Here is a 12,791-nt window from a genome sequence, read left to right on the forward strand (position 1 = left end):
AAGAGAGACATTAAGTTTATGAGGTAAAATTATATTATTATTATTATTCCCATTTCACAGTTGGGAAGACTGAGACTTAGAGAGGTTAAGTTGATCTATCCATCTGGAATCTAGAAAGTTCCAGAACTGGGCCTCAAGGTAACCATTACACTATGAAAAATTAAGTCTGCCATGCAAGGTGATAGAACAAATAAGGTTGAAGAGATATTTTGACCTAGTCTAGATTATTGATAAAAATTTCATGAATAACTTTTATTTACATTTTGTTAGAATAATTTCACAACCACTTTTTGAAGTAGGTAGGTAAGGCACTTGGCAAAATAGGTGTCAAGCAGTTTTACTTAAGACTATTTGTTTTTTAAACATATTTAATTTTATTTTTAATAGATTATTTAAAAATTGAGGTATAGTTGATGCACAATATTATATAAGTTTTAGGTATACAGCATAGTGATCCACAATTTTTGAATGTTATACTCCATTTATTACTCCATATAAAATATGGTTATATTCCCTGTGTTATATAATGTATCTTGAAGCTGATTTATTTTATGCATAGTAGTTGACATAGCAGTTGGTACTTCTTAATCCCATGCCCCTATATTGCCTCTCTCCCTTCACTCTCCCCACAGGTAGCCACTCATTTATTCTCTGTATCTGTGAGCCTTTTTTTTTTTTTGTTACATTCACTAGTTTGTTTTACTTTTTAGATTACACATGTAAGTGATATCATATAGTATTTGTCTTTCTCTGGTTGACATTTCATTTATCATAATACCTTTCAAGTCCATCTATGTTGTTTTAAGTGGCATAATTTCATTCTTTTTAATAGCTGAGTAGTATTCCATGATGTGTGTTTGTGTGTGGGAATGGCACATCTTCTTTGTCCATTCATTTATTAATGTCCACTTGGGTTGCTTCCCTATCGAGGCAATTGTAAATAGTGCTGCAATATACATTGGGGAGCACATATCTTTTCAAATTAGTGTTTTCATTTTTTTCAAGTATATATCTAGGAGTGGAGTTGCTGGGATATATGGTAAATTCTATGTTTAGTTTTTTAAGAAACTTTCGTACTGCTTTCCACAGTAGCTATACCAATTTACATCCCCACCAATAGTGTACAAGGTTCTCCACATTCTTGCCAGCATTTTTTATTTGTGTTAGCCATTTCTTACTTGTGATGGCCATTCTGACAGGTGTGAAATGATATCTCATTTGCATTTCTTTGATGATTAGTGGTATTGAGCATCTTTTCATCTGCTTGTTGGCAGTCCATAAGTCTTCTGTGGAAAAATGTCTATTCCAGTCTTCTGCTATTTTTCAACTGGGTTTTTTGTTACTTTGCTGTTGAGTTATATGAGCCATTTGTGCATTTTGGATTTTAATCCCTTATTTGTCATATTATTTGCAAATATTTTCTCCCATTCAGTAGATTGTCTTTTTGTTGTGGTGATAGCTTCTTTCACTGCACTTTTAAGTTGAACTAGGTCCCATTTTTTTATTTTTGCTTTTGTTTCTTTTGCTTTAGGAGACAGATCCAAAAAAAAAACCAACAACAACTCAGTATAGTTTATGTCAAAAATGTTCTGCCTTAGTTTTCTTCCAAGAGTTTTATGGTTTCCGGTCTTACATTTAGGTTTATAATCCATTTTGAGCTTATTTTTGTATATGGCATTAGTTCAAAGCTCAGTTGTGTCCAACCTTTGTGACCCCATGGAATGTAGCCTCCCAGGTTCCTCTGTCCATGGGATTTTCCAGGCAAGAATTCTCCAGGGGACCTTCCTGATCCAGGGATCGAACCTGGTTCTCCCGCACTGCAGGAAGACTCTTTACCATCTGAACCACCAGGAAAACCATATGGTGTTAGAGAATGGTCTAATTTCATTATTTTACACGTAGCTGTCCAGTTTTCCCAGCACCACTTATTGAAGAGACTGTCTTTTCTCCATTGTATAGTGTTGCCTCCTTTGTTGTAGATTAATTGAGTATAAGTGCATGGGTTTATCGGAGAAGGCAATGGCAACCCACTCCAGTACTCTTGCCTGGAAAATCCCATGGACGGAGGAACCTAGTAGGCTGCAGTCTGTGGGGTTGCTAGGAGTCCGACACGATTGAGTGACTTCACTTTCACTTTTCACTTTCATGCATTGGAGAAGGAAATGGCAACCCACTCCAGTATTCTTGCCTGGAGAATCCCAAGGACGGGGGAGCCCCGTGGGCTGCCGTCTATGGGGTCACACAGAGTCAGACACGACTGAAGCGACTTAGCAGCAGCAGCATGGGTTTATGGAGAAGGAAATGGCAGTACACTCCAGTACTCTTGCCTGGAGAATCCCAGGGACAGAGGAGCCTGGTGGGCTGCCGTCTATGGGGTCGCACAGTTGGACATGAGTGAAGTGACTTAGCAGCAGTAGCAGCATGGGTTTATCTCTGGGTTCTCTATTTTGTTCCATTGATCTGTGTGCCTGCTGTGTGCCAGTATCATACTGTTTTGATTACTGTAGCTTTGTAGTACAGTCTGAAGTTAGTGTGTGTTTCCTCCAGCTTTGTTCTTCTTTCTCAAGATTGCTTTGACAATCTGGAGTTTTACAAATTTTAAAATTATTTGTTCTATTTATGTGAAAAATGCCCTTGATATATTGATAGGGATTACATTGAATCTGTAGACTGCCTTGGGTAATATGGTCACTTTAACAATTTTAATTCTTCCAGTACATGAACCTGGTATATCTTTTCATCTGTTTGTGTTGTCTTCAGTTTCTTTCATCAGTGTCTTAATTTCAGATACATTTTAATAACCCTGTACTCTTCTCTCCTCACTGCTTTTGATGTCATGGTGGTGGTGGTTTAGTTGCTAAGTTGCGTCCAACACTTGCAACCCCATGGACTCCTCTGTCTGTGGGATTTCCAAGGCAAGAATACTGGAGTGGGTTTCCTGACCCAGGGATTGGACCTGTGTCTCCTGTGTTGGAAGGCAGATTCTTTACTGCTAAGCCACCAGGGAAGCCCTTTTGATGTCATATATTACATCTAATTGTTTTATGAATCCCTTAACTGCTTATTGTGGATGTAGATGATTTTACCACTTTTGTTTTTTTAATCTTCCTCATATCTTTGTGTGTGAATAACTTAGTAAATTTGTGCTGTATGTTTGCCTTTACTAATGAGCATTTTCTTTTTGCAATTTTCATGTTTCTAGTTGTGGTATTTTATTTTTCTCTTAAAATTCCTTCAGCATTTCTTGTTAAGCTGGTTTGGTGGTGCTGAACTCTTAGCTTTTGTTTGCTTGTAAAATTTTTGATCTCTCCATCAAATCTGAACAAGAGTCTTGCTGGGTAGAATATTCTTGGTTGTAGGTTTTTCTTTTTCATCACTTTAAATATATTGTGCCACTCTCTTCTGGCCTGCAGAATTTTTGTTGAAATTCACCTGATAGCTTTATGTGGGGTTCCTTTATACATTATTTGTTGCTTTTCCCTTGCCGCTTTTAATATTCTGTCTTTATATTTAATTTTGCCATTATAATTATAGTGTGTCATAGTGTGTTCCTCTTTGAGTGAATCCTGTGTAAGACTCTCTGTACTCCCTAAATTTAGATAACTGTTTTCTTTACCAGGTTAGGGAAGTTTTTGACTTATGTCTTCAAATATGTTGATAGGTTCTCTCTCCTCCTTTTGCGACTCCTATAATGTGAATATTAGAGTGGTTGATGTCCCAGAGGTCTCTCAAACTGTCCTCATTTCTTTTCGTTCTTTTTTCTTTTGTCTGCTTAGCATCAGTGATTTCTACTTCTCTGTCTTCCAGCTCGCTGATCAGTTCCTCTGTATCTTTTAGTCTACTCTTGATTCCTTCTGGGGTATTTTTCACTTCAGTTACTGTATTCTTCATCTCTGTCTGTTGTCCTTCATATTTTTTAACTTTTCATTAAAAAAAAACTTCTCACTCTGTGCATCCATTTTTCTCTTGGGTTATTTGATCATCTTTATAATCACCACCTTGAACTCTTTCTCAGGTAGATTGCCTGTCTCTACGTTGCTTAGTTATTCTTATGGGGTTTTATCTTATTTGTTTGAAACATGTTTCTTTGTTGCCTCCTTTTACCTAGGTTGCTGTTTTTATTTTTATGTATCTGGTAAGTTAGTTATGCTTTCTGACCTTGTAGAAGCAGCCCTTTGTAGGAGACATCATATGTGTCCTAGCAACACATCCCCCTCTCATCACCCAAGCGATATGCTCTAGGGGATGTGTGTGTCTTCCTATTGTGCTGGGCTGACTATGTAGGCAGTCTTACATGCTTGATTTACTCCCTGTCCAGTTGGTTGCCAGGCCCTGAGTTGTGTGGAGGTTGCTGGCTGCTTGTTGGTGGGACTGGGTCACAAGGTGGCACTAGTGCTGGCTTGTTGTTGGGTTGGGTCAAGATCCAGGAGACTCTGGGGCTGTTACCACCCACTGGTGGGTAGAACCAGGTCCTAGGGCTAGTGTAGCCCACTGGCAGGCAGAGTCAGATTCTTGAGTCTAGTTACAGGACCTAGGGGTCCTAGAGCTGGTTTTGCATCACTGGTGCTTGGGACTACTTCCTGATGCTGTTGAGTGCAGGGTCTTGGGAGTCCTGAAGCTTGTGTTGGTTTGCTAGTGGACAGGACAATGGTCCAGTTGGTCAGGATGTGTTTGCAGGCTGCATATCTGTGGTTTTATGCAGTTAGTACCTGCCCCCTGCTGGATACAACTAGTTCAGAGGCTAGTGTAGGCTCTCTGGAGAGTGGGTCTGGGGTCCAAGCTATTCTGGAGTTGGTATCTACCCAGAGATGGCTGAAGCTGGGTCCTGCACTCTCTGGTGGGCAGGGCTGTGTCCAGAGGCAACTGTTGACTCAGAAGGTCGTAAGATAGCCTGAGTGAGGTTGTGTCCCTACCCAGTGAGTTGCTTGGCCTGTGAGTCCCCAGGCCTGTGGGCTGGATCGGGGATGGGTCTTGGCCCTAATAAGCTAGAGGGAGGATCCACAATGGTGCTTGCTAGAGCCAGTGTCTATGTGGTAGAACAGGTTCCCAAAAACGACTGCTGCCAGTATCTGTGTCCCCAGAGTGAACTGTGGTTGCCTCCTGTCTCTCCAGATGTTTTTCCTAGATAAGCAAGTGGTTTTGACCCAGTTCAGTCCAGTTCAGTTCAGTCCAGTCCAGTTCAGTTCAGTCCAGCATAGTCAAGTCAAGTCAGTTTAGTCCAGTTCAGTTCATTTCAATCCAGTTCAGTTTAGTTCAATCTCTCAGTCATGGCCAATCTCTTTGTGACCCTATGGACTGTAGCATGCCAGGCTTCCCTATCTATCACCAACTCCCAGAGCTTGCTCAAACTTGTTCATCAAGTCAGTGATGCCATCCAACCATCTCATCCTTTGCCGTCTTTTTCTCTTTCTGCCTTCAGTGTTTCCCATGATCAGGGTCTTTTCAAATGAGTTGGCTCTTTGCATCACGTGGCCCAAGTATTGGAGCTTTGGCATCAGTCCTTCCAATGAATATTCAGGACTGATTTCCTTTAGGATTGACTGGTTTCATCTCCCTGCTCTCCAATGACTCTCAAGAATCTTCTCCAACACCACAGTTCAAAAACATCAGTTCTTTGGTGCTCAGCTTTGTTTATGGTGCAACTCCCACATCCATACATAACTACTGGAAAAACCATAGCTTTGACTAGATGGACCTTTGTCAGCAAAGTAATGTCTCTGCTTTTTAATATGCTGTCTAGATTTGTCATAATTGTTCTTCCAAGGAGGAAGAGTCTTTTAATTTCTGACCTAGACTTCTGTCAAATTACTGCTTCTTCCCTGGATCCTGAGACATGTGAGATTCTTTGTGTGCCTTTTAAGAGTGAAGTCTGTATTTCCCCCATGTCCCAGGTGGCACAATGGTAATGAATCTGCCTGCCAATGCAGGAGATGCAGGAGACCCATGGATCATGGGTCAGGAAGATCCTCTGGAAGAGGAAACAGCACCCTAGAATCCCATGGACAGAGGAGCCTGGCAGGCTACAGTCCAGGGGGTTGCAAAGAGTCAGACATAACTGAGCATGCACGCACATACTCTATTTCCCCCAGCTGTCTGGGACTATCAAAAATAACCCTATAGGTCCTCAAAGTCAAATGCCCTGGAGACTCATCTTCCCAAGTGCAGGATCCCTGGGCTTAGACTTGGAGCTCTTAATCCTTTGAGAGAAACTCTGCACTTGTAATTATTCTCTTGTATGTGTATTACCCACCCTGGGGTATGAAACTTGACTATATTGTGACTTTGCTCCTCCTACCAACCTTATTGTGGTTTCTTCTCTATAACTTCAATTGTAGAAGATCTCTGGTATGTTCTGGACTTTTTCACTGATGGGTGTTCTGGAGATAGTTGTAATTTTGGTATGCCCACGAGAGGATGTGAGCTTAGGGTCTTTCTCTCCTCTGCCATCTTGGCTGACTTTAAGACTGTTTCTTGAAAATATTTTTCTGATGCTAATTTTTCTATATACTAAGGCAAAGGTAGTAACGTCAATTTTTATGCTTTATTATTTATAAGCTTTGATTTTTGTTGTCAGTCACTAAGTTGCGTCTGACTCTTTTAGACTGACCCCATGAACTGCAGCACGTCAGGCTTCCCTTCCTTTGCTATCTCCCAGAGTTTGCTCAAACTAATGTCCATTGAGTCAGTGATGCCATCTAATCATCTAAGCTGTCACCTCCTTCTCCTGCTTTGAAAAGAGCATTTAATAATGATTCCTCAAACAAACTGCTATACACAAAATTGATAAGCAGAAAGGATTTACTGTATAGCACAGGGAACTATATTCAGTATCTTCTAATAATCTATAAGAATCCAGAAAAAAAATGAATTACTTTGCTATATACCTGAAGCTAACACAATATTGTAAATCAGCTATACTTAAAAAAATACTCCTTGGGTACATGCAAAATACTAGGCAGAAAAAAGTTGTAGATAAATCCAAAATTATTTTACCCCAACGCCTGACAGATGATTACAAAGGTATGTGGTATTTTGTGGACTCCATAGGCTATCCAGTCCCTGGCTTCATTCAGAGGGATCTATTCAATGGCATCATTTACTATCGTCACTTTGGTGGAGAAATCTTTGAAGATTCATTTGAATTTGTCATGTGGGACAGCCACGAACCTCCAAATCTCTCAGTGCCACAGGTAAGAGTCCATCTCTAAATGCTTTCCCAAACTCTTGTCCACAGATATCAGTTCTGGAAGATATTAGAAACTCTGTGAAAACAGATTCCAAAGTTTGAAGAGCAATGGAAGAAGCAAAATTAAGTCAGTTTCCTTGCAACATAACTGCTTTTTAATATTTACTTTCCCCCAAACTTACGTGAACACCTTATGTTCACATTGTTCAAACTTATGTGAAAGTGAGTCATTCAGTCATGTCCGACTCTTTGCGACCCCATGACTATACAGTCCATGGAATTCTTCAGGCCAGAATACTGGAGTAGGTAGCTGTTCCCTTCTCCAGGGGATCTTCCCAACCCAGGGATCAAACCCATGTCTCCCTCATTACAGGTGGATTCTTTACCAGCTGAGCCACAAGGGAAGCCCAAGAATACTGAAGTGGGTTGTGTAAATTTCCATATATGCAGTGTTTCCAAAATTAGTTAACTATGGGACCCTTTTATGAAGAGTATCTTATGAGATTTGCTTGCTTTATAACACTCAAAAAAAAAAAAAACCCACTGATTTATTTTATGTGTAGTGGTTAAAATATAGGCTTTGTAGTTAGACTGTCTTTTTCTCCTGTTCTTGGCATTAACTGACCTGTGCCTCAGTTTCCTTATCTGTAAAACAGATGAAACAACTTCCTTACGACGTAATACATATGAGTATGGTGAACCTTCTGGCACCTAGTAAGTACTCAATGAATAGATTTGCTTTTATTTATTGTTGCTTTTGAAGAACTAAGAGTTTTATCAACACCCAAGGATTTTACTTAAATATACAGAATACAAAAATAGGCTTAAGGAGCCATCATCCTACATAAATTACAGAAAAGAAAGGGTCTGGAAAGCTATAAAGGTGTAGATTCCTTGTGAGCAGTGGGCGGTTGGTGGTAGGGATGGACAAATGTCTTCTGAAAATAAGTGACACACACTATATATAGTTCTTTTTGCTAGGTATTTTATACCTCTTATTTTAGAAGTTAGCATATGTAAGGTCTAAGCAAATTTTGAACCTGATCCCTATTGGTTATATAATATCATCTCATAGTGTCACCATCATTGACCTTAGCCAATATGTAGATGATTGGGTTATTCATCTGTTTGCCAGGATAAAGGCAACAAGAGGGGATGATCAGGAGGAATGATATGGATGGCTCAGAAACCAAAGGAGGTAGATGCTTCTTGTTAAAAGAAGTAATGGAAAAATGAATGAGGAAATTCTCAATTCATCTGCTTATTGACTGAACAAAATTCCTTTACGTAGAACAGCCTCCTCTTTTCATCAATGTATATAATTGTGCCATTTATTGATTCCTTTTTTCTTGAAACCTTAGTTGATCTGATAGTCCAAAATGAAAACTATTAGTAGGATTTATTCCTACATCTTCTGTTGTATCCATTCAACTGTGCTATGTTTCCGACTAGAATACCATATCACTTTTAGCAAACTATAGGCCTTTTTGAAAATAGGAAATTCAGGACTACTTTTTACTTTTCTGCTGTTGTATATTTTATAGATCATATTTTTCATACTCACAAGTATAGATGTCAGTTTTCTCTAGTAAAGACTGCAGTAATGAAAACTTTACTGAAATAAAATTATTTGTAAACCTTGACAAATAAGTCAGATTAAATTCTATAGATCCAATTATGTTTATCCCCCATTATGGTTGTGCTTCTAAGGAAATCATACCATATTTTTCGCTGCTTTTATTTATCTTCTTAATCTATGTTGAGTGGGGAGGGAGAGGAGAAAGAAGGGAAGGGTTGGAAAAAGAGAAAGAAAGAGAGGGCATGAGGAGGGAGGGAGGGAGAAAGAGAGAGAGAGAGAGAGAGAAATGGGGAGAAAAAGAATTTTGATCTGTTTTCATGTACCACCTACTTCCTGCCTTCTAAATACCCTCCAGCTCAGACTTGTGTACCTACATCTCTACCTGACATCTCCACATTTATTTTAAACTCAACATGTTCACAAGACATTTAGCCTATTTTGCTAAAACTGTGCAAAGCCACTGTTACTTGAATTTCTGAAGTCACCCCTACCCTCTTTCTGTTGAGTTATCTGTATAACCAGTCAGCTAGTATTACTAAATCTACTTGAGAAATTTCTCTCTTCTACCTCTACTTACCCCACTCCACTGTCATTGCTTTTGTTTCAACTTTCATCTTTTTTGAACTAGATTATTCTCTGAATCTCTCACATTGTCTCTTAAGAATATAAGCAATTAACTGCATCCTTTGAGGACAATTATTTGAAGACAATTAAAATTCATTGATGGACTTCCCTGTAGCCGGTAGTAAAGAATCTGCCTGCCAATGCAGGAGACATGGGTTTAATCCCTGGGTCAGGAAGATCCCCTGGAGAAGGAAATGGTAACCCACTCCAGTATTCTTGTTTGGGAAATCCCATGGACAGAGGAGTCTAGTGGGCTGCAGTCCAAGGGGTCACAAAGAGTGGAACACAGCTAAGTGACTAAACAACAAAAGCAAATTCATTGATACAGAAGCAATATGTTGAGTAGAATTCATCTAGTTGTTTTTTTCTTTTCCCAACTCTCCATCTTCTGGTCTGTAGCAGCTTTATCTTCTCTAGATATGGACCAGCTCTCAGCTATAACATCATCTGCTCCAGGAATCCTTCTCTGATCCTCTTATTCTCATTCCCCCAGGTTGGGCTATCTGGTCCTTTTACATGATCTGATACCAAGTTACTATAACATGAGGCCATTATTTATTTTATTGAATCAATGGTGAGCTCATTAATGACAAGGATCCTGATATATTTATCTTTGTGTCTTCAGATCTTTGTACTTGCCTCAGAGTAGAACCCCAAGAATTTTATGTTCGTTCTAAAACTAACTGTGGTTCTTTCAACTTATAATGAAACTGGGAGGAAATAAGAAGACCCAACCATTTGGCAGGGACTGGGGAAGAAGTGAGATAGGGAGGTAATAAGTGTAACATTTTAGTTTTCAGAGTTTCCAGGAATTAGTGTGGTGTATAAAAACAAAACAATTATTTTGTATATGTGTGTGCTGGTAAGAGTTTCTATGTTATAATTTTATCATCACTGAAACTCTGATTCTTAAGGAATGCAAATAATTACCTGGTCTATTTGATGATTGCATCTTCAATTTGGACAAGTATCTAGTCAAGTCCAACAGATAAAAATGTATTTAAAATATTCAACAAAATGTAACTTTCAGCTGTTCAACTATAAGACCAGATGAAATGGTTACTTGATTGAAGCTTTTGTGATCAGAAGTTTCCTGGGTCACTGACGATTAAACTCAAGTGCTGGCTTTTTTCAGTCATACTGTTAGAATACTTCCTTTCATAGGGGCAGGTACCAAAGATTTTCTCACTTAAGTGTCTGGTCAAAGTAGAGAGGAAGTTGCATGAGTGGAGATGCCCCTTACCTCCTCTCATCCTTCCCATCTGGATATTCCTACTGAGCAATCTACCTACCCATTAACAAAGTGTTGGCCAGAAGCCCCTCTCTCTTTCCATCTTGGTTATCATGACTGTTGCCAAATAAAGCCTCACTTACTCAAGTTGCTTTTGAAAAATATTTTCTTAGATTATTAACTGTAGAATTGTTTGTATCAGCACCCAAAATATTCATCAGCAGAAGACTGGTTTAAAAAACTATGGTATATCTATACAATGAAATACTATCAAACCAACCAACCAACCAAAAAAAAAGAGCAAATCCATGGGAGATATTACGTATCTTAATTGCGGTGGTGTCTTCATAGGTATATGTGATTGTCAAAACTCATCAAATTATAGACTTAAATTGAATGCAGTTCATTGTATGTAGAGTAGTCCTCAACAAAGCTGACCATAAAAAGAAAATATTTTCTTCTTTATTCTTCTCAGTAGAGAGCTTTATAAAGCTTACACTTGAGGTCTTAGTCTAGGAGAGCATGTTAGCAGTAGAACGGAGAGCCAAACATGAGAATAGAAGAGAGAGAACTAAAAAACTGAAAGAAAGGAAGCACATGCCACAAAGGCCTGTGTGTGAAGTGGGAGGAAGGAAATGTAATGTGACCAGTGGAGAGAACAGGCAGCGGGATGGGCATTTATCAGAAGTCGGATTGGAGAGTGGAGTGCACAAAACTAGCACTGGGTATAATTCCAGTGTGAGAATTTATTTGGTATAATTGTTCTGCAGTTGTGGGTCATCTGCTTGGTGGCTGTATGGTGGGGTTAATGGTGACCTCCTACAAGAGGGCTTATGCCACATGCTCTGTGACCCAGGTCTGCTGGAATCAAGACTGCTGGGAGAAATATCAATAACCTCAGATACGCAGATGACACTGCTCTCATGGCAGAAAATGAAGAACTAAAGAGCCTCTTGATGAAAGTGAAAGAGGAAAGTGAAAAAGTTGGTGTAAAACTCAACATTCAAAAAACTAAGATCATGGCATTTGGTCCCATCACTTCACGGCAAATAGATGGAGAAACAATGGAAACAGTGAGAGACTTTATTTTGGGGGGCTCCAAAATCACTGCAGATGGTGACTGCAGCCATGAAGATGCTTTCTCCTTGGAAGAAAAGCTATGACCAACCTAGACAGCATATTAAAAAGCAGAGATATTACTTTGCTGACAAAGGTCCATCTAGTCAAAGCTATGGTTTTTCCAGTAGTCATGTATGGATGTGAGAGTTGCACCATGAACAAAGCTGAGTGCCAAAGAACTGATGCTTTTGAACTGAGGTGTTGCAGAAGACTTTTGAGAGTCCCTTGGACAGCAAGGAGATCTAACCAGTCGATCCTAAAGGAAATCGGTCCTGAATATTCATTGGAAGGACTAATGCTGAAGCTGAAACTCCAATACTATGGCCACCTGATGTGAAGAAATAACTCATTTGAAAAGACCCTGATGCTGGGAAAGATTGAAGGCAGGAGGAAAACTGAACAACAGAGGATGAGATGGTTGGATGGCATCACCGACTCGATGGACATGAATTTGAGCAAGCTCTGGGAGTTGGTGATGGATAGTGAAGCCTGGCGTGCTACGGCCCATGGGGCCGCAAAGAGTCAGACACAACTGAGTGACTGAACTGAACTGAACTGAAGTGATAATTCCTGTGGGTGAAAAATAGCACTGAAAATCTCAAAGGATCGGCTTCCCAGGTGGCACTAGTGGTTAAGAACTCACCTGCCAGTGCCGGAGACATAAGAGATGCAGATTTGATCCTTAGGTCAGGAACTTCCCCTGGAGGGGAGGTCATGGCATCCTCCAGTATTCTTGCCTGTAGAATCCCATGGACAGAGGAGCCTGTTGGGCTATAGCCCATAGGTTCGCATGGAGTCAGACACGACTGAAGTAACTTAGCATGCACACACACAATCTCAAAGGAAGATGAAAAAGAAGGAATCAGATAGGAATCAAAACCTCAGAGCAGAGAAGGGATCAAGAATCCAGGTCCACAAGAAAGGTAGATACTAGCTGGTAGAGTGTCATATGGTGACCTGTATTCTGAGGGTCAAGGTTAGTCATTGTCATTTTACATACTGATTTATTTCTTTATATTCTGATTTCCCACCAGTCTGTCTGTGGGTGCTTG

At 39.7% G+C, this 12,791-nt stretch overlaps 1 protein-coding gene across 1 annotated transcript in view; it reads left to right on the forward strand.

Annotated features, from left to right (window-relative positions):
* Positions 1 to 12,791, forward strand: part of FREM1 (FRAS1 related extracellular matrix 1) — a 148,610-nt gene that overhangs the window by 33,010 nt on the left and 102,809 nt on the right. Inside the window, exon 9 of the mRNA XM_081500121.1 lies at positions 7,048 to 7,190. Coding sequence (XP_081356247.1) covers positions 7,048 to 7,190 — 143 coding nt within the window. The remainder of the gene's footprint in view (positions 1 to 7,047; positions 7,191 to 12,791) is intronic.

The sequence above is a fragment of the Giraffa tippelskirchi genome, chromosome 1 (genome assembly GCF_054371585.1).
Source record: "Giraffa tippelskirchi isolate mGirTip1 chromosome 1, T2T-mGirTip1v1.2.pri, whole genome shotgun sequence".
Taxonomy (NCBI): domain Eukaryota; kingdom Metazoa; phylum Chordata; class Mammalia; order Artiodactyla; family Giraffidae; genus Giraffa; species Giraffa tippelskirchi.